The 20,370-nt window shown below is 39.3% G+C and overlaps 1 protein-coding gene across 1 annotated transcript; it reads left to right on the top strand.

The window, feature by feature from the left end:
• Window positions 1-19,114: 19,114 nt before the first annotated feature.
• MELLADRAFT_112444 (uncharacterized protein) lies at window positions 19,115-20,169 on the top strand (the record flags this gene model as incomplete). The annotated part of the gene is made up of 3 exons (XM_007416980.1): window positions 19,115-19,207; window positions 19,720-19,805; window positions 19,989-20,169. The coding sequence occupies 3 exons, from the start codon at window positions 19,115-19,117 to the stop codon at window positions 20,167-20,169; spliced, it is 360 nt and encodes a 119-aa protein (XP_007417042.1).
• Window positions 20,170-20,370: the final 201 nt, after the last annotated feature.

The following is a 20,370-nucleotide window of genomic DNA, read 5'->3' as shown; positions in this document are numbered from 1 at the left end:
GTGGCGCATTCAAGGTTGGAGACCTTGCCGTCAAGACTTGTTAGACTCAATTTCAGTACAGGACATAGTCAGTAGAAGTACAGGTACTGATGTTTCCGCATGAAATGGTGATAGTGTTTGTCCCATCCGTGAGAACCGTACATAAAGAATATAGCGTAGCAAAGGGAGAAATAATTGGTACACCACGGGGCAACTTTTGGTGTACAAGACGTGAACGACCAAGATCCAGGAACGGCTGGCGGTGATGTAGGGATCAGACAAAGAATACATGACCAAGCACATGTGGTATGTGGGTTGTTGATGATGTATCCACAACGTGAAATCCCATATCACATTTGTCTCATGCAGACCACAACATATCCGGTATGTGAGCTGAGTAAGGTGATGGTGATGTGTGTCACCTGATCTAAATTGGATGAAGAGCACAGCCACAACATGTGCCAAGCCCATTGGCTGACATGTGAGCAACAGGTCAACTTCAAAGCTGTGAAGCTCACACCTCCGCCAACTCATGAGCAACAGGTAACTCCACAGCTGTGGAGCTCATATATCCGCTCTTTTATGAGCAACAGGTAACCACACAGCTGTGAAGCTCACATAGCAGCGTATGTACTCATCATGTCCTCTGAGACTGGATGAGGGCCACCTTAACATCCGGTGGTCAGCACGTTGGATCAAACACATAAAACTTGCTAAATCAGTGCTGGGTGAACCAAAAGGGTGATGATTCACATGATTTGAATCATTCATTAGAGACCAGGCGCAGTTGGCCGGTCTTAGTTGTTGCTAACATATTGTTAGGGGGCTTGTTTTGATTGGTTTTTCAAGCCTTCTTCTCAAAAGTGGCTGATAAAACACTTTCAGAGCTTGTTTGGTTGAGATAAATGAGTTTTTATTGTTGAGCCTCACATAGTTTCAGTGAGGCTTGTGATCAAGCAGACCTATACTTTGGGGATTTGATAGTGGAAATCTTAATGACAATGTGCGACCTTCAGGCCAAACTGCGCCTGGTCTCTATTGTTTGAATCATCTGATTTTTTGAGATATACCTTTCCTCCATCACACTTGAATCCTTCTTGGTATTGACTTGTGACCGTGGAAAACTGACAGGTTGTGTTTTATTACTCTCCATTAGCAGTTTCTTGTTTGAACGTTTATAATGCCTAAAGCGGGGACTCCGAATCCTTGTATGACACTCATATCCTTTGAACCATCAGTGTACTATATTGATTCTATGATATCCAAATAGATATGTTTCCAGCAGAGAATGGTAAACATTGTTGTAGTCTGTGTGGAAGTCAAACATTCAAATCTATCAGACATCATTTATCCACACCTACACATCAGATGTATGCGGCTCACCATGCACAACCACCACCTCCACCGTTGGATCTACCTCCACTTGTTCCCGCAGTATTAGCTACTACAGATCCTGTTGAACCTCAAGTGGATAACAAGATCAGCAATCCAACTGACTGCTTCAATCTTGAGGAAGACCCTTACAGCCTTGAAAAATTGTCTGAATCACTATTCAATTCTCCATGTGGTAGTGAATTAAATTTGGATGTGGCTAACATAGACAAAGATGTTTTACGAGCTTTCAGACTGGAGTCAGAACCAGACCCAGAATCAAGTGATTCTGATTCTTGGAGTGATTCTGATCCACTTGATTTAGCGACATTACCAGCATTTGATGATGAGCGTGAATGGTACCCATTGAATAAAAAGTCAGTCCTCTTATGTTTATCTTTATACCATGTAATTCAACTCAAAGTAATGAGAGTTTTGTTTTGCCTCTTTGAATTAGCATCTTTTCGCAAAGCTCCTGATCAGGTGTGCAAGGTGTTTGATGTCAAGAAGAGAATATGAACGTGTGCGAGCGATTTTATTGATTTGTTCATTGGTTCTTCCAACATACAACACCACTAGAGACTTACATGAACATCTAAAAAAGCGACTTGGTCTCCATGTTGTCAAAAGGGAAAGTCCCTTAGGCAATCCTTGTTTTAGATTAGATTTGAAAGAGGTCATTGCTCAGGTGAGTATTTTTTGAGTCTAGTCAAAGTTGTTGATTCAAATTGATATACTTTTTTGGCGTAGGAATTTGGAAATCCCCTGGTCAGTCCACATCTTGTCTCCACCCCAGAGGCCATAGGCAATGAACCTATCAACCGTCTCTTGCAATCAAAAAAATGGGGGAAGAATATTCTAGAGAGTTGTGTATGCCTATGGTTGAGCATAAATCATTCTGCTTTTACATATACGAGCCTCTTCAGCTTCTTTCTGGAGATATAGTTGTTACTCTTCACTTCTATCAACAAGATTGTATCATATTTTTGAAATGTTTCAATCTCGACTTTCAGAGCTCAACATCCAACCATCATCTAGAGATCTCAATTGGGAAAGAGGAAGACTGGGGTTCAGAAAACTATAGAATTATATCAGTAAATGATTTTTATCTCTTATCCGAACATGTCTTTAAAAGATGGTTTGATGTTGATGGACATTTGTGGTGATAAACTTTTGCGTGAGTATGCTTTTTCATGAGTTCATTCATCATGTGCAGCTCTTCTTGATTCTAAATCTTTTCACTTTGTGTGATTCAGAATCCAATGCCAAAGAGATTATATCTATTCCACTACCTAATCCTCGCCGAGTTCGCGCAAACGGATTACCAATTCAACAAGTTCCAGTTGTGCTTTATTCAGATGATACATCTGGCAATGTTTCAAACAAGGGTTACCTCCTAAGCTTTCTAATCAAGAATACAATATTCACTTTCTAGCCACCACCAACTCTGCTAATGCTCTTGAACTGATTGGGAGGACTGTTGATGAATTCAAGTGTGTATGAAAATTTACTTTGAATCCAATAACAATCATTCTGATTTGATTTCTTTATGTGTGAATGGAACTTCAGTGAGGACGGATTTGTTGCTTACAATTCCTTGATAAACAGAGACGTCTATGTACATGCTGTATCTCTTGGTTATCTTGGCAACTCTCCAATGCATGCAGAGGTCTCAAACACAACCAATCCATACATGACAATCAATCCCTGCCAGATATGTGACTTGAGTGTTGCATCAAAAGCCAAAAAGCATTCTGAAAGCTATATTCAGGATTTCTCAGGCATTGACGAAGTTGGTATGGTGGTAGGTGGCTCACTTTGTTCTCACAAAATATTGATTGATTTGACTGATTTTTTTGTATGGTGACAGGTACCTTTTCACTTACGTGATTGGAATCTCACCAGATCACGCACAAAGGAATCGTGGCATCTGGTTCGACATCCTAAATGTTGGGCAAAGGTCTCAAAATTATCAAGAGAATACGGACTAAAAGACAGTGTAAACCTGAAATTTATTGGAGGGGTTAAATACATGCCTAAAAAAACACAAGCCAATAATAAAGCTATCTTGGAGAGATGTGAAGCTCGATTCATTATTCAATCCGCTCTTGACGCTCAAAGGTCAAAAAAAAATTTAATCACTCAACATTCACACATACTGACATTGATTTGTTTGTTAGGCTTTAATGGTTACCTAGACACTCCAGTAGAGTGTTTGCATGTTGTTCTTCTTGGAGTTGTCAAGTATCTTTATCGCGACGCAATCACTTCCATCTCTCAAAACGATTATCACAAGATCAGTGTTGCACCAATCATCTGTCACACTATGGTCGATAATGCAAAGAGCTTAGTAGGCAAAGAGTTTGCTGTAGTCATGCAGACAGTCTGCTTCGTTCTTTTTGAATATATTGATGAAGAACATTGAGTCCTCTGAACCCTTCTTGCTCATCTCTGTTCTTATGTCTTTCAACCTGAAATCTCAAACATCACAGTATATCTGGCTGAACTTCAGCTCCTCACTCAAAACTTCTTAAACCAACTTATGAAGCTCACAGCACAATGGACAAATAAGTCCAAATTTCATATGCTCTTTCATCTTGCATTTTCTATCAAGACTTGGGCCTGCAGTTCTTTTCAAGACTCGGAATTTTGAAAGTTTCAATGGTGTCACACGTAAAGCATCTGTCAAATCAAACCATCAGAGTTCTGGACAAGACATTGCCCAGACAATGAATACGGAGCGTCTCTTTTGAATTCTCATGTCGGGAAGTACTTTCTTTGATCAAGAACTCTGGACAAAACTTGGGCAGGCTCAAAGGTGTTGGATTTGTTCAATAACAAAGAAATCCAGATGGCTTTAGGATATAATCCAGACTGGAATATCAAACCTGAACTCAAGCTAAATTGTTGGTCCATCAGTTCTCTGATTGTTTTAAATTTACACTGATTGATATTCTATCTCCATTGTTTTTGTCAACTCAGATGCAAAGTTAATCCCCACTCCTCCACAATACCTGAAAATGTCATGGCCTCTGTACAGGTGGAAACCCCTTGAGAGCATTGTTCTGAGTAAGCAACAGAAAATCAAAGCTGGCGCATTCATCTTAGTTAGTCAAATATCATCCACAATCTCTTTCTTTCACAAATTTCTCACACTACACCAAATGACGTCTTTTTCCGGGGGTATAGAAAAGTAGTGCGTGTATAGAAAACCTTTTGTAGAGTACTTGTCTATACCCATAGAGATCAAGTCCACTATGCCCATACAAAACATTCCATTCTATACCGACAGATAACAACATTTCTACAAGCATGTAAACTACATTTAAGCCTATACACAATGTTCTTCTCAAGCGTTCTTGAATGGGCCAACATGATCCATCAGGAATGATGTAAGTGCGTAAATGGTATCTGTCAATCTGTGTGAGATTGTTCATTCATGCTCACAAATGTTGCTGAGAATGTGTGAGAATATCTTTTATGAGCATAGAAATGTATTTTTGAATGAAAATAATAAAAATAGGAAATCAAGATGCTGTACCTTGTGGTGGGTCCCTTTGGGTCCCAATACATACAGCTGAGTCAGCTCAAAGAAAATACTCAATTGCTCAATCAAAAATATTGTACATGATGTATCAAAAGATATTTATTATGGGTATAGAAAATTAATCTATGTATAGTTTTCTATGCCAGCACTACTTTTCTATACCCCTGGGAAAAGATGTCATTTAGTGTAGTGTCAACAATTCACATTGTTCTTTTTGTTAGGCACAAAAGGAGACGGACCCAACCTCTCGAGGCATTGGCCTTCTTGTGTCTGTATGGGCCGGTGCAACACCAAACAGCAATTTGTTGAAGTACTCAATTGCACACGCTCCCCTGGGACTAATTCATCCTATGGCATGCGGTAGGTTTATAAATCTGATGATAAAGGGTGGCTTAAAATAAACGTAAGATCTACCAGTCCATCACTATCTTTTCAAAATCCTTTGAATGCTAATCAAGCTTTTGTACCCAGGACGTTTGCTATATGTTGAATGTGCAGCACAATTGTCATGATGGAAAGTGCACAATACAACAATCCAAAACCTTGATGGTTGAGCGTCAAGCCATCAAGGAAAAAGGCTGGCAAGTTCACCACTCGAACTTCAATTCATACATTATCAATTCACCTTCATTTTACTCTGCTGAAGTCCATTGCGAGGTGGCTCATATCAAGGTTTCAGATGTTAGTCCAGAAGAATTGCTCACCTCAGTTTCTCAGGGTCTTGAAAATTGGGAAACATCAACACAAGTTATATAGCCCGCAATCATTTGTTAATTCTTGATTTTTGCTTCTCTAAATGAAAAGCTATGAATATTATCATACTATTACCATTGCAATCTTATTGATGTCTTCAACTGATAATCCGTCATATGTAGACAGAAGTGGTCTTGAGACTCAAGCTTTAAACATCAATGTGCCTTGGACTTCCTTGGCGGCCCAACAATACTTCCCTTCACCATGTTCACTCTATATACCTCAGGAGCGCTCTATTATGGGCGGACAATAGATAGATGTACCTAAGGAGCGCTCTATTATGGGCGCACAACAAATAGATAGTTATCAAAGTGGAACACAATCAAAACAAATGAAAGAAAAAGGCATTCAATATACAGTTGTTGAAGGGGAACAAAACCAGAAAAAGATAAATGAAATAAATGTGTTCAAGCAGAATGAGAAGAAAGAACTCGTGACTGTAAATTAAAATTGCTCAAGAGACATAAGACTAGATAAGACTAGCCTTGATCTCTGCCTCAACCATGGGGTCAATCTTGTTTTCTTCCTTCAGATCTTTCACTCTTTTTTTGATCTCATCTGCATAGTCATTTACACGCTCTTTTTTGAAAGACTCCCACTTCTTGTTACTCAAACCAGGACACTCCTTATGCATACCCTTAATTTGATCAACAACAGTCTGTGAGACCTGCACAGATGAACCAAAATTGGTCAAGTTGGCCTTTGCTGGAGTGACTCATCTGCCGCAAGAGTTCAATGTTTTGGAATGCAAGCTGTGGTGTAAGGTTTTGGTATTCCAAACTACTATCTTTGACAAATGACTGAGACGTATCTTGGTATTATACTTGTCCAAATGAAATAAATGGCCTTTGATGCAAAACAGAGGAGGTTGACTGTTCTTTACAGGATAAACCACCTTGCCTGTATCACGTTCCAGGAGGCAAAACAGACCTATCACACAACCTGATGTGTCTGGGTCTTTGTAAGAAATATTAGCGATTTCATCTTGGGTGATGACAAGGTTGGTGCCATAGCTGGAATGATCCAGAGTGTTGAAGAATCTTGCAGATGCCCAAGAAATACAATAGTGTTGTCCAAGCTGAAGGTTCACTTTGAATTGGGAAAGAACGAGGGACAAGAAGAGTTGAGCAATGAATTTCTCAACGGAGGGTAGAATTTTCATTCATTCAATTAGGGTGTACAAATATGACTTCTGCCAAATTTCAGAAAGTTTGACAGAAAGTCTCACAGAACAACAGAAACCAAAATTTTGGTGTGATCTGTTGTTGTGTTGCTCTGTCTGTCTTGATATTTGTGACAAGCAACAGATCCCACCAAATTTTGGTATCTGTCATTCTGCAAGACCTTCTGTCAAACTCTCTGAAATTTGACAGAAGTCATATTTGATTAGATGGGGGTTGCTTCGCGTTGTCTCATGCAGAATGTAGGGGCCTACAGTTTGTAAATCAGTAAAGGTCTAAGAAAGGGATCAGATGAAATGAACATACCAGTGGATTTAACTTCATCACTTCCACCTTGAGATCCAATGGGGTATATCTCGCCACTCTTGGCTTCTCCCAAGGATTCAGCAGCACGATTGGTTGTGCACTTTCTACGTGCAAGGCCATGATGGTAGAGGATATGAACTTCCCTGCCAAACTGATCTCTGAGATGTTGGTTGTTCTGATCGTCGGCATGGAGTGTATAGATGCTTGCTATAAATTCACCAGTATGAGCATTGACAAGAATAACATGGCCGTGAGAATGATACGCTCTTGAAGGTCAGGACGGTTGGGTAAAAGATGAAGGACTTTGGCTGTTGTTGATGTACCGTGTTGTTCATGGACAATGGTCCTTCAAAATTGAGCGTGTAGTTCTTTCTTAGCCTTGCGCTTCTCAGCCTGCTTTCGATCCAGGCATGCTTGCTGCAAAGGGTTCTTACCCATCTAAAAAGGAGAGTTCAATCAATGTTAGTAAAATGTTTGACATAAATATTCAGGGACTTGAGAAGTTTCCTAGGAGGATGGAAGTTCTAAAGGAGTGAATTCAAAGACATATGAATCAAGACAACTTCAAATTTCTAAGCAGACAGAAGTCCTAAAGGAAAAATGAGATATATGACTAGAAAGGTTTCCTAGGCGGACAGAAGTCCTAAAGGAAAGATTTCAAAGACATGAAAATCATGCCAGCTTCAAATTTCCCAAACGGACAGAAGTCCCAAAGGAAAAATGAGGAATTTGACTTGATAGATTCATTCCGCCTTGAAGATCAAAAAAAAGGGAAAAGCTCAAAGAAGAAATAAAAGGCTACAATGATTGCTACTAACCTGTGAAATCAAAGGAAACAGTATCAGATGGTTAGTAAAATACCAATGTTTATAAAGTAGGCAGCAGACAATACTTTCAAGTTAACCGTTAAGATGATTTAAGCAGAAGAAGAAGCTTTATCAGGTATAACAGCAGTTATTCAGATATGAGTTTGCTCAAAAATCAGTGATGATTGTTTTCGAGATGATAGATAAAAGTTTGAAGGTGTTGTTGATGAGAGTTTGTATGTTTGGAAGCTCAATTAAAAAAGATGAAGAATGAAGTTGATAAACAACCTGCAAAACCAAAGAAAATAGTATCAGACGGTCAGTAAGATATTGATGGTTATAAGGTAGGTGGTAGACAATCACTTCAAATTCACTGTTACAATGATCCGAGCAAAAGAAGAAGATCAAAATAAGAGTTTGCTTGAAAATCGGCTATAATTGTTTTTGACATGATAGATAAATGATAAGTTATTGGTGAGTTGAGTTTGTATAGTTGAAAGCGAAGTTAAAAGGATGAAGGATGAAGTTGATAGAGAAGTCATTCTATCCGAGGTGCTGATTGACATTTATTTGTTAGAAAATAAGATGTAATTGAAGGAAAGTTCAAGATGTAAGCTGATGTAAGGCTTGAAGCAAAGTGGAATAGAATGAAGATTTAAGATGGTAAAAATGAGGAGAAGTGGCAATTGAAGTGAAGGGTTTTTTATACGATGGAGGGGTGATGAACAAGCTAATCGAGCTGAAGGACTAAGTACTATATAGACAAATGCTTCCAGTACATTTCCAAATTTGGACCAACCATCTTTGGTTCAAATCAACCAGAATGGCTATGTGCTTTTGAACATTTGGATTCATCTTTTGAGCGTTTGAGTAAGTCAAGATTAGTTTGAATAGTGCTTTTGCGCATTTGAATAGTGGATATTCTCACAGCTCTAATGACTCGGCCAAGGCAAATACAATTCATCATTGAACACATCATACTCCATAAATGATTGAAAATCTTTTGCATCAAGGTCAAAAACGTTTTGAACAAGTCATTATTATGGATTCTTTGGTTCAAATACAAATCAAATGGCTTGGCACATCCGACTTCAGTGAGGAATATTCTGAAACCGGTTGTGCCTAATATTTTCCAGCTAAGTGACCACCCGCAAGACCCCACTCAAGAGCTTTAAGACCATAGTGAAAACTCCAAACACTGAAGTACAAGTTGAGCAATCCACTCTTTGTACACTATAGGAAACAACAATCAATCAGAATTGAAAGTGCGAAGATTATATTGATTGGGGTGATTAAGAATCTGAGAAACTCTAAGTTACAAGATTTTGAGAATTTAACATGAAGAAGTGAGCATTGAAGCCAAAGAGGAAGTAGTCAAACGATGAGACTGTAGGCAGGGAATTGACAAATAACAATTTTTTCAGGAAATCTGAAGGTCTTCAAAAACAACTCAAGCAGCATGGTGGCAAGCTGGAAATTAAGATGGTGCAATCTTGACTTGAAGCATTTTGATAAAACAAGAGATCTGGATCTGATTTGGCTTTACTTGAAACTGCAACCAGTCTGGAAAGTCAAACATCCACGGTGACAACACCCCGTTCCAAGTTGTAAGTGTTTGTACTGCCGGATCCTGATCATGTTCGTCTTTAAAACTTTGACCTCACCTCTCCCATGCAGTTTGCTGAAAGGGCGAGTGAGATTGCATTCACCAGCCTTTGCCGACAAAGACGATATCATCCGATATGGTCTTACTTTGCTACATAAATGCCTGAGTGCAGAGAGAAAATATAGAATAGATGCTCATGCTGAGACGTAACATGCTAGCATACACTAATGTTGCCTACGCTTGCTCAAACCACTCGAGCCAATTTTTCTGACTCCTTCCAGCTTCTGTATGATTTTCTGCGTTTTTTGACTTCTAAAGTCAGTGGTGAATCTGCAATCTGGTGTGTTGACATGTAGTTAGGTTTCATTATCTTTTGATTTTGCATCAGTGGGTAGACTTCAAGTAATTCAATCACTCAATTGATGATGAAGCTGCCAGCTGATTGGTTGCACTATGTACAGTTGTGGTAGGCAAGCTAGTGGGAAATGAGGTATAACAGTGATATGAAAAACTCAAACCCAAATCCGCAGCTCTTGACAACAAACCACTGTAAGTGATCCAATTTTGTGGTTGGAGGAGTAAGGATGCTCATGAATAAGTAGCTGTCCCATTGAGTCTGGAGACAACTGATTTCTCCAGACATCATTATTGCATGAATTGGGGTCACATGATAACAGTTGCTCAGATCATTTTTATCAGAGTCATCACAAGGCGTTGTCAAGCAAGAGGGCCATATCATCTTGATCAATCATGTGACTGGATTCCATACAATGATAATAAATGCAAGTCCAAAGCTCTTGGCCATCTTTCCCAACCACGTTGAACATCATCTGACTAAGCTCTTTAATGATTTCCAATAACACATTGTCATTACATCTTCCAACACAAGGAGATTTCATAGACAACTATTGTTGTCATTCTATGCTGCCCAATGCTTACTTGTCAGAATTGATCACACAATCTTGCCCCTTCTTGCTAGTGTGAGCAATACTTGGACTTATAACTAGTTGTGTTCATGATTGGGTTTTTGATCAGCTTTTTGATACTATTTTGAATGTATACCCTTATCTCAACTATAAGACTTGTGTGACTTATCAAGGGACACATGACTATTTTTCCAGAGTCAGGTCCTCAGACAGTGTTTATGAGCATGCACTCTGAGTTAAGTATTATTCTACTTTTCCCATAATGGGCTCAATTATTGTGGAATGTCAACAGGTACAACGGAGTAAACAACACCCTTAAGAGATAGAAAAGTAGATGACAGAATATATCCGTGGAGGAAGAGTCCCTGTCAAGAGTCTCTCAGGCTGGATATTGTGTGAGGTTAGAGATGTACGTTCAGGTTTGTAATAGCCTAGTAGGAAAGAGGGAGATTGTAGAAGTACCTGAAAAGAAAGCCAATATAGCTAGTGAAATACAGCATTCATGCTATATGAAGACATTGATCAATATTACCAGAAAATGGGTATTGCAAGCCAAGAAAACATCATATAAACGTTCATGATCAATCAGGTGTGCAAAATGAATATGATGTTATACAGAAACAGGGATGTATAAGCAAAAAAAGGAGAAAGTTGTTAGAATTGATTGTTGCACACATAAGTGAGTTAATGACAACAGCTGGAAGAAACACATTAATCATGTCAGCGTAACATAGAAAACTAAAACACTAAGCAAAAGAAGAGCACTTTGGTCCACCGTAGGATCACTTTCCATGCCAACAAAAGATATAAAAGGAGCACCGGTTTCAGCAATAAATTCAGCTGATGTTGTTTCAATGCTAACATAGCCTCATTTGTGCTCTCCCTTGAATGCAATGCTGGATCCGTGGAGTGTATAGATTGAAAGTTTTTGTGTGGAGGATTCTGAATTGGTGGAAATTTTGTCTCTGTATGGCATATGTTGTATATTCACCAACGAATTGACATACACGGAATTGTTGGTAATTGTTTTGTTCATTTCCCTTTCTTGCGTCTGGGATGTTTGTGGAGTTAAACTCCAAATGTGTTGCCTTTACAGGATTCAGTCAATTGGTTCAAGTTATAATAAGGTGGTTGAGATTTGGGTTGACTTTGGGTTTCATTTAGCTTAATTGATGTGGTATTTTGTGTTATGCTTTGGTTGTGGCTCATGTAGTGGCTTCCTGCTTGTGAAATTTAGGGGGTTGACCAGTGTTATATTTTGGTAGGGTGTTGCTTTTGAGAATCGATGATTTGCCTGTGCACTTAATCTTTGTGAAGTCGTTTTTCTTTTGTGGTCATTCATCTTACTTATGGAAATGGTGGGTTTGATCTGTCAGTGAATACTTTGGTTTAGTGGTTTGGGTATACTTCCAATAAACCCTTGAGGTCGCAAGCGGCACCCACCACCGAAATGCTAGTTGTATCCTTATAAATTGCCATTACAGTTACATCACCCGTGTCCATCATCTCATTTAATAAAGTCCGCCTGCGCACTGCAAAAATGAAAATGGGTTCATTTGATTTCATGAATCTACACAATCGCCCATCCACAGACACAGACACACATTGATCATTTATGTTTCGAATATAATTGTGCAGGTTGTTATTTTCCTGTGTTTTGCATAGCTACATGCAAGCAACTGGGATCAAATCAAAAGAGGAAACAGTCAAGTTCCCCTTCTGGCTACCTGACCCACTCGGCTTGTCAACAAACTTAATTGCATAAAGAAAGGAAAAAGTAATCTTTGCTTGTTTCAACAAAGGTCTAGGAGATCAGCAACCTGGATCATAGATAAACAGGGAACATTGTTGGTCAACCACCTGGATTGTAGACAACAGGGGGAAGCAATTCTACCCCTGTTTTTTGCCAAGCTATATACCAATGAAAGCCTGGTAACACAGCAGATAAGTGGAAGGAAGTGGATTCCTCATTCTCCTAACACAACCACCGGGGATCAGCAACCTGGACCAGATAAAAAAGGGTGTTAAACAGTTCCCCTATGCTCTGACGTGGACAAAGGTGATGAACAACCTGCGTTATATGAAAAAAGAGTTGAACAGTCATTCTCCCTTTATATTGAAATAGCTACATGTGGTCAAGGATGGAGAATGGATTGAACCCATCAGGACCCTCTGGTTTGCACTGTTTCACAGGTGGTCAAACAGCATGGACCAAATGAAACAAAGTAAAACATTCAAGTAATCACTGTTTTGACATCTCTGCAGGCTGTAAACCAGCCTTCCCGCATAGAACAAGGGGGTGCTCCATGACCATTGAAGAGATTCCCAGATGGGAATAGGGGTCCTGGGGACCAGATTCCTTCCCTCCTTGTTAGCTCCATGAATATTTACCAAGTAGCCATTGTGATACATGGAGTGAATATTTCATGATGTGTGTCTCAATCTGAACAAAGTTACAGAATGTATTACATGTGATTTGCTTATCTAAGTGAGTAGATAGCTGAGAGGACCTGTTTGTAGCTGGTAGCTAAGGATTGACTCAGATGCTTACACGTATGTAGCATATGCTTTATGTCTCAGACGTGCAGCGCAAGATGATTTGATGACCCAACATACTTCTAATCCTATTCCCAGGATAGTTCATGTCCCCACCAGGGACTCTATGTACACCTGGACCAGGTGGATTAACATGAAAACAGGTATTTTAGCTTTATGTAACCATGGCTAAAGTTGTACAATAACTCCAACCAGATACAGAAAACGGGGCACAGTCAGTCCCTCATCCTTTTTTACATAGCTCATGGTGGTTAAATACCTGGACGGATTAAATATATTAAGGAAAACAGTCAATCCCTCGTTGTTCTGACTCAACTTCAGGTTTTCACCTAACTAGAGCATAGGAATAAGGGTGAGGAAATCATGTCCCACTTGTTTTTCCCTGGCCACAGGTTTCCTACAAGATGGACCAGATCAAACAATGATTCATTTTTTGAGCACCTGTAGCTATTTGATGGTACTTCCAGGATCTTCACCAGCTCTACCTATATCACAACACGGGGCAGATACCATTTTCACTGTATTTCACTCGATTCATGGTTCTGAGGGCTTGTAGATATGTAAGAAGAAGGGGGCTCACTTTTGTCCCTTTGAATTGCTCAACCCAGCTTGATGACAAACTTTAGCCATGTCAAAGAATAGCAAAAATGGTGTTTTTTCCTTGGTTCCATCTGAGCCAGGTTGCTGAACACCTGTGACATTGTGAGACCAATGGGGAATTGACTTGGTCCTTTTCTTGTTTTATCTCATTGATACTCTTCACCACCAGTAGCCATGTAAAAAGAATGAGGAATTGTTTGGTTTCCCTTTGTTTCATCTAGTCCAGGTGGCTGGGCTATGTCAGACCAAAAGAGAATTGATGGTCCCCCTCTGTTTCATCTGACCCAGATCTTTGACACCATCTTCTACTAGCTAGGGAAAAAAATTAGGAAATTGAATGTTCCCCTTTCTTGTATCTGATCCAAGTGTCTAGAGTTAACTGCCTTGTGAAGATGAAGGACGTCTTCCTTCGACAAGGGTTGGAATTCAATTGCTGAGGGCAGTATACAGACTTTTGGATTAGAGAGGAAAGGGCTGTCTGTAAGCCAAGCAGTTCCTAATATAGACCCCTGGGTACATGTGTATTGTAACACTGTTGACTGCCTATAGATACCTAGAGTGGCTGATTTACTTTTCCCTCTTGATTCAATTAGATCCAGGTTGCTAACCACCTGTAGCAATGTAAACCAAAGGCAGATTGATACCTTGATAGTCCAGTGTGTATTAGGTTGCTTTTTTATCAACATATTGGCCATTTCTGTATTTGAAAAGTAGCATTTGTGTGAAAATGGACAACAGAAAATGACATCAATCACAGGTTTGTGGTGTCACAGGCCTCTTCATTGAATACAGAATGACATTGTACAGGTAGTGATGTGGATATTAAATTGGATCTATCAGCATAAATACTGCCCACATTCAAGGTTACAAATATATTAGACATATTCAAAGCATGTAAAGCCCATGGTGTTTTGGCCTATTGATTCATATATGGCAAGAGTTTCACCACTAGTACGTATGGAGATATGATGAAAAATGTGTAGAACCCTCACCGGCAACAATTTAGATGACATGGTGGTACACACCAGCACCAAGCACTGAGCCTTGTGCTGTTTAATCACATTGGTGCTGTGTCATGTAATGATCATGTAATTTTGGGTAGAATGTTCTGGAAGTGCTCCAACAACATATGTGAAGTCAGATCTCACGGGTTCATGTGGTTCAACTGTGCAGTGATTTCACATCACATGCATCCTTTGTGATGATGGGATGTAAAATCACTGAGATTCAGATGAATGACTGCCATCTGTGCCACTTACCCCTTCACATTGCGTGTTGCCCATGTGATGGGAAGTATCAATAGCAACCACTACAAGTGATGAGATATGGAATCCAAAATGTGATGCATTTGAGTACAAAATGAGTTCAGGAGTGGGGCATTGTTTAAGTTTTCATTTGTATCTCATAGTATGATGCTTAAACAATGAAAAAGAGAAAGAAGAGGAATTTGATAAGAACTATCACTGCCAGCATTAAATAGGTTCCCAGGTGGGAAAATGACTTAGGCTGGGAACATGATTGAGATTAGAATGTGTCTTGAAATCATATTGCACTGCACAACTGAGCCATGAAGCATATGCTACACATGTGCAAACATCTGAGTAAATCCTTAGCTATCAGCTACATACAGATCCACTCAGTTATCTGTTCATCTGGATAAGAGAATCATATGTAATACATGTTGTAGGTTTATTCAGTTTGGGACAAGCATTTTGAAAAATTGATTACATTGGCTACTTGGCCAATATTCCTGGAGCTGTGTAACAGTAACAGAAGGGGAATCTGGTTTCTAGGAGCCATATTCCCATCCGGAAACCTCTTTAATGCTGGCGGTGTATGTTTGAACATGATCACAATACTAATAATCAGACAAGAAATTCTTGGACCAAAATGGAGGAAAAGTGCAGATCCAAAAACTCTTGTAGCTATGGGTGCTGGATATGTGCATTGTGGGGTGACCTGATAATGTACACCCAGGTAGTTGATATATCACATCCTCAGGCCCAATTCTCAGACCATGTGAAGAAGCACTGAGGAGTCTTCAGCCCCACCGGAATGCAGTGACCCAGATACCAGAATTTTCACTCTCTTAGGCCCTGAGGTGAAGCACGATGAAAACAGCTCATGGAAGTCAGTAACTAGGTATATGGGGTGTTTCAGAACAAATAAATGCAAAGCTTAAACTGATAGACCTGCAGGATTTCAAAATGAGGTAAAGATATCAAAATAGACCAGCAGTCTCTTTGCAATGAGTTGAAATAATTCTGTGATCATCAGTTTTCCAAATTTTTACCTTGTGAGTTACAATTGCATAGTTTCAAAGTGAGTTGCTTAAAATGCAAGCAGGCCATTTCACATGATCTAGGGAGTGATTCATAAAAAATATCACTCATGGACTAGGAAACTGTCACCACTGGTAGATCAGACAAAGGACTATAGCATAGCGGAATGAACATTCAAGATAAGGGTTGACTAAAAATGTACAATAGGGTCGGTTAAAAGTGTATAATAATGAGGGTTGCATAAAAATGTATGATAACGGTTACAATTGAGCTACACAGAGATATTGAGAATTGCAAAAAGAAGTGACAATGAGATTACTTCTCAGGAGCATGTTTTGGGTTCTGGCTTGTGATCAATAATCAAGTAAGAATTAACAGCTACCTGATTACTGATGTAACACTTTACTATTTCCAGCCTCTGGGTAAAAGCCTCAATAAACCAGATGAAATCACAATGCCTCAGTGTATCCTTGCTCTGCGCATACACTTCACACTAAACTATTCACATCATTCCCAGTATGACAAGGAGAAAAGAGACCAAACACATTTATATTTCTTGCCTGTAAAATTGTGGGTAAAAAAGGCTTGCATCCAGTAGTCAAGCCCCTGGCAACGAATGTAGACAACAATGCACAGCAATGTGTGTAGATATTTCATCTTTTCAAGAAAGTTAGTTGAGAGTGGTCACAGGGAAATGAACTAATCTCATGTCTATGTTCATAGTCTACTGTAATCTACTGTTGCTTTTGATCCAGGTGATTCAAAACACAAGAATATTTCATATTATCCCCTTTTTGATTGTGAATCAGGTTGAGAGTTCACTCAAGATGTTGTGTCAAAATTCTTCCTTGTATAAAGCCCATAGTTGATTCACTTGACTTTTGAACTTATATTCCAAACAGAATTCAAGTTAAACTCCTCTATAAATTTCTGTCACCAACATATAAGCTTATCAAATTTGGTGTGTTATTGAATGGCAATTGCATGTATTTGATTCCAGAAGATTTGATATTTTCAACTCAGAATTGTGTACAACGGTGTGTGGTAATGTTTCTATTTATAAAGTATCCAAACACAAAGCTGTTTCTGTTCTAGTTGTACAACTAAGTGATGATCCTTGAACTCTTTGGTTGATTTCCACTCAAAAATAATCTGACTCAAATGAGGTTAATTGTGAGTGAGTGTTTTATACTTTACCAACACGGGCTTTTTTCAACGACCTAGCTCACCTTTTCATCAATCACTGAGCTTGGTTTTAATGCATGTGATCATCTACAAAACTATGTCAGTGCATCAGATATGATGTAATGAGTAGGCTCCCTTGAGACAGTGGGGTAGTACTCACAAAGAGTCAGACTTGAATGAGAGAGATTAAATTCCCTTCTTGTTCAATGTCTTGTTTATGAGGTTACCCAGGACTTTAAGACCAATCTTTGTTTCCATCCTCTGCCATTGGTGCTCTTCAAGAGTTGGGTAGAACTTATCTTGTCTTGCTTCTTTGCTTGGAATATTGGTGTATTTGACCATGTGATCAAACAATCCTCCTCAGATGTATTTGATTGCTATCACTACACCATGTCCGTGTGGTGTTTGCCCCTTGACTAGCGCTTAGGAGTTGCCTTTGTGCCTCAAAGGCAGTCCGTGTGCGCTTGTTGTCGAGGGACTGCCACAAAGTCATGTTGATATCAATCAGTATTATCTTGATTAACTTCAAAGTTAATACATTAGATTGCAAACTTTTGATCAATCAATGGTTGACCAGAAATTGCAAGCCTAAGACGGTGGAGACATCATATATATTTAATCTTGTGTTCAATCCAATCTCTCATGGATTGATAAAGAGTGAATTACAACACAGTCAAGTGAGCAGATATTTTCAGAGGGGCACAATGTACAGGGCTTGGTATCCAAGCAAAGTTACAATTTAATCACTTTTAGTTCTTGTGATACATCCTATTCCATCACTGGTGGGTTTCAATCACATGTTCACTACAGCAATGTTGAATCACGTGTGGTTTTGAATCACTTGCTCATATGATTTCTACTTACACATTCATTATCTGGCATTCGGTCATATGCTATAATATCACATGAAATGTTGAATCACTCCATAGACATGCAGCATTAGGGCAGTTCAAGTTTGAAAAAGCACTAAAACAGAACTTTGCCTACATCAGGATGCTGCCTACAATTGTTGAAAGCTTCAAAAACTCTGGGAAAGCCCTACTTGAGGAGCACATGTATGTGCAAACAAAAGTTGAAATTCTAGAATTTGACAGCACATGGAGGCCAAAAGACTTATAATTTTACAACATCTTGGTTTCACTTGAACTCCCCTACTGAATTGCATTCCTATTATATCACATTGAAAGATTGCCATATTTTATCACATTTGCAAGTCCATTGTTTCAGTGCATACCACCAGGTGATTTAAGAATGTTGGCTGTGCAGGTGGTCTACAAACATATAATTATACTGATAATTTACAGCACCCAAGCAGATCATGAAAATCTAAGAAAGGATTTAAGAGCTCTGATTGAGCTAACCTATCATCTAGATTGTATTGCATAATTAACTCAAGTTGTTTCAATGAATATTCCCTGTGACCAAAAATTCAACAGTTGATCCCTTCTAATTATTGCATTCAGTTCTCAAAACAAAATCTTTGTCTTCAAAGGTAGCAGCATCCTGAGGGGCCTGTCAAACCCTTGCTTTGCATGCAAGAGCTGAATTTATACTTTCTAATCACAGGGCCCATTAACTCCTCTCTGGCCACCCAGAGGGGCCCCATACCCCTCTCATTGTTTTGGTTAGGACACCAAGAAAACACCCACCTGTTCCTGGGAAGGTTTCAGAAGGAGACAATTTTTTTGCAATTCAGGATGCACAGGTAGTTCCTGGAGGCTCCAGTGCATTCCAACATCTTCCATGCAGTCACTTCAGAGGTATTCCATGCAAGGTCAGATGCATTGAGCTGTACCAAAGCTGCATAAATAAGATGACTTTCTTCTGAACTTTTTTGTTTTAGCCTGAATACATCAGAGGTCAACATTTTGAGATTCCTGATGTCATCTTGATATGCAGTTTTCTTTGTCAGACCAATCTTGACCATGTTGTGGTCTGATATAAAATACCTGTACTGTTCCCCCGCCCTCAGTTTATTACCCTGCACCAACAGGTCATTGACAGGCACTGGGTAACATGCCACACTTTCTCAGGGCTTGTTGGTGTGCTAATCAACATCCACATGGGACTTCTTCAGGGTGTTTTATGAGAGATGCATCTACCCAAACAGTTGGAATTGACCCGCATGAGGTAGCCTGTCCCAATAATCCAAGTGAGACTGAGTATAGGTTGACAGATAGTTGCAAACATAATTCAAACAAGTTGTGAACAAGATCCATCAGAAATACGGACTTCCAGAGATTGGATATTGTGGGTATCAATACGGGTGTGTATGTCTATGGGTGAGATGGTCACCCTATTGTGGAAAAGTGGTAACTACTAGTGTGAAACACAAAATAATTGACCTCTTCCTAGTTGATGGGATCAAAATTGACTTAGATTTTTGCAAAGTGTTCATCAAAGATATAAAGTACTTGATGCTTTAAAACAAGAGCCAGTAGCTTTCAACAACAGCAAATATTGCTGATGTTCAATTCAAATCAAAACTGCCCCTTGCTTGTATAGAATCAGAATCAAGCCTTCACCCAAATTGAAAAATCAAATATGTTCATCACTGCAAGAACAACATTGACTGGGTTGGTTGATTTGAGTGATTATATCTGAAAGCTGTGTTTGAATAGATGATTATGATCATTGCTCTTTGTTCCTGCACTGTCAGAAAAACTTGGCCTGTCATTCTTGCTGCACATTCAGCGGACAAAAAGAAGTCAGTAGAGGAGACTGTTTCCCTTCCGCTGAGTGTGCAGCAATGATAGCAAGACAAATGTCTCTACAAATTAGCATCCATGTGAGAGTTTCAGGTCAGATAATAAATTGACCAGAACAAGATTTGAACCCGTGACCTTGGGACCAGCTGAGACCCATGATAGAATGTTGCCTTTACCACTAGGCTACCCAGTTGTCTGCTAGAAGTAATGGCCATGCATCCCCATGTATGTGTACGGAGAGTACAAACTGGGATAGGACCAGTTTGGTGTGATGTAGTCAATGGGGACATCTTGAATTTTGCCCTCAATGTTTGCCAGCACGTGTTTGAAGAACCCGCGCCTTGTTCATCCTTTGCAGGATAAATGTTATCCATGTTGAGCTAGATCAGTGACATGTACAAATTAAAAAACACACCAAATGGAAAGAAACCGACCAAATTTCATGAGCATCACTCTCGTAAGTCAGTTGAGAGCCATCAATCAATTCTTCATTTGAGTTTGAGTGTTTCAAGTTTAAAGTCATCCAATTCAGAGTGTTTGTCTACCAATATTTGTTTGGATCTG

This window comes from Melampsora larici-populina (assembly GCF_000204055.1).
Source record: "Melampsora larici-populina 98AG31 unplaced genomic scaffold MELLAscaffold_66, whole genome shotgun sequence".
Classification (NCBI taxonomy): domain Eukaryota; kingdom Fungi; phylum Basidiomycota; class Pucciniomycetes; order Pucciniales; family Melampsoraceae; genus Melampsora; species Melampsora laricis-populina.
This window is presented reverse-complemented; position numbering and strand designations above follow the sequence as displayed.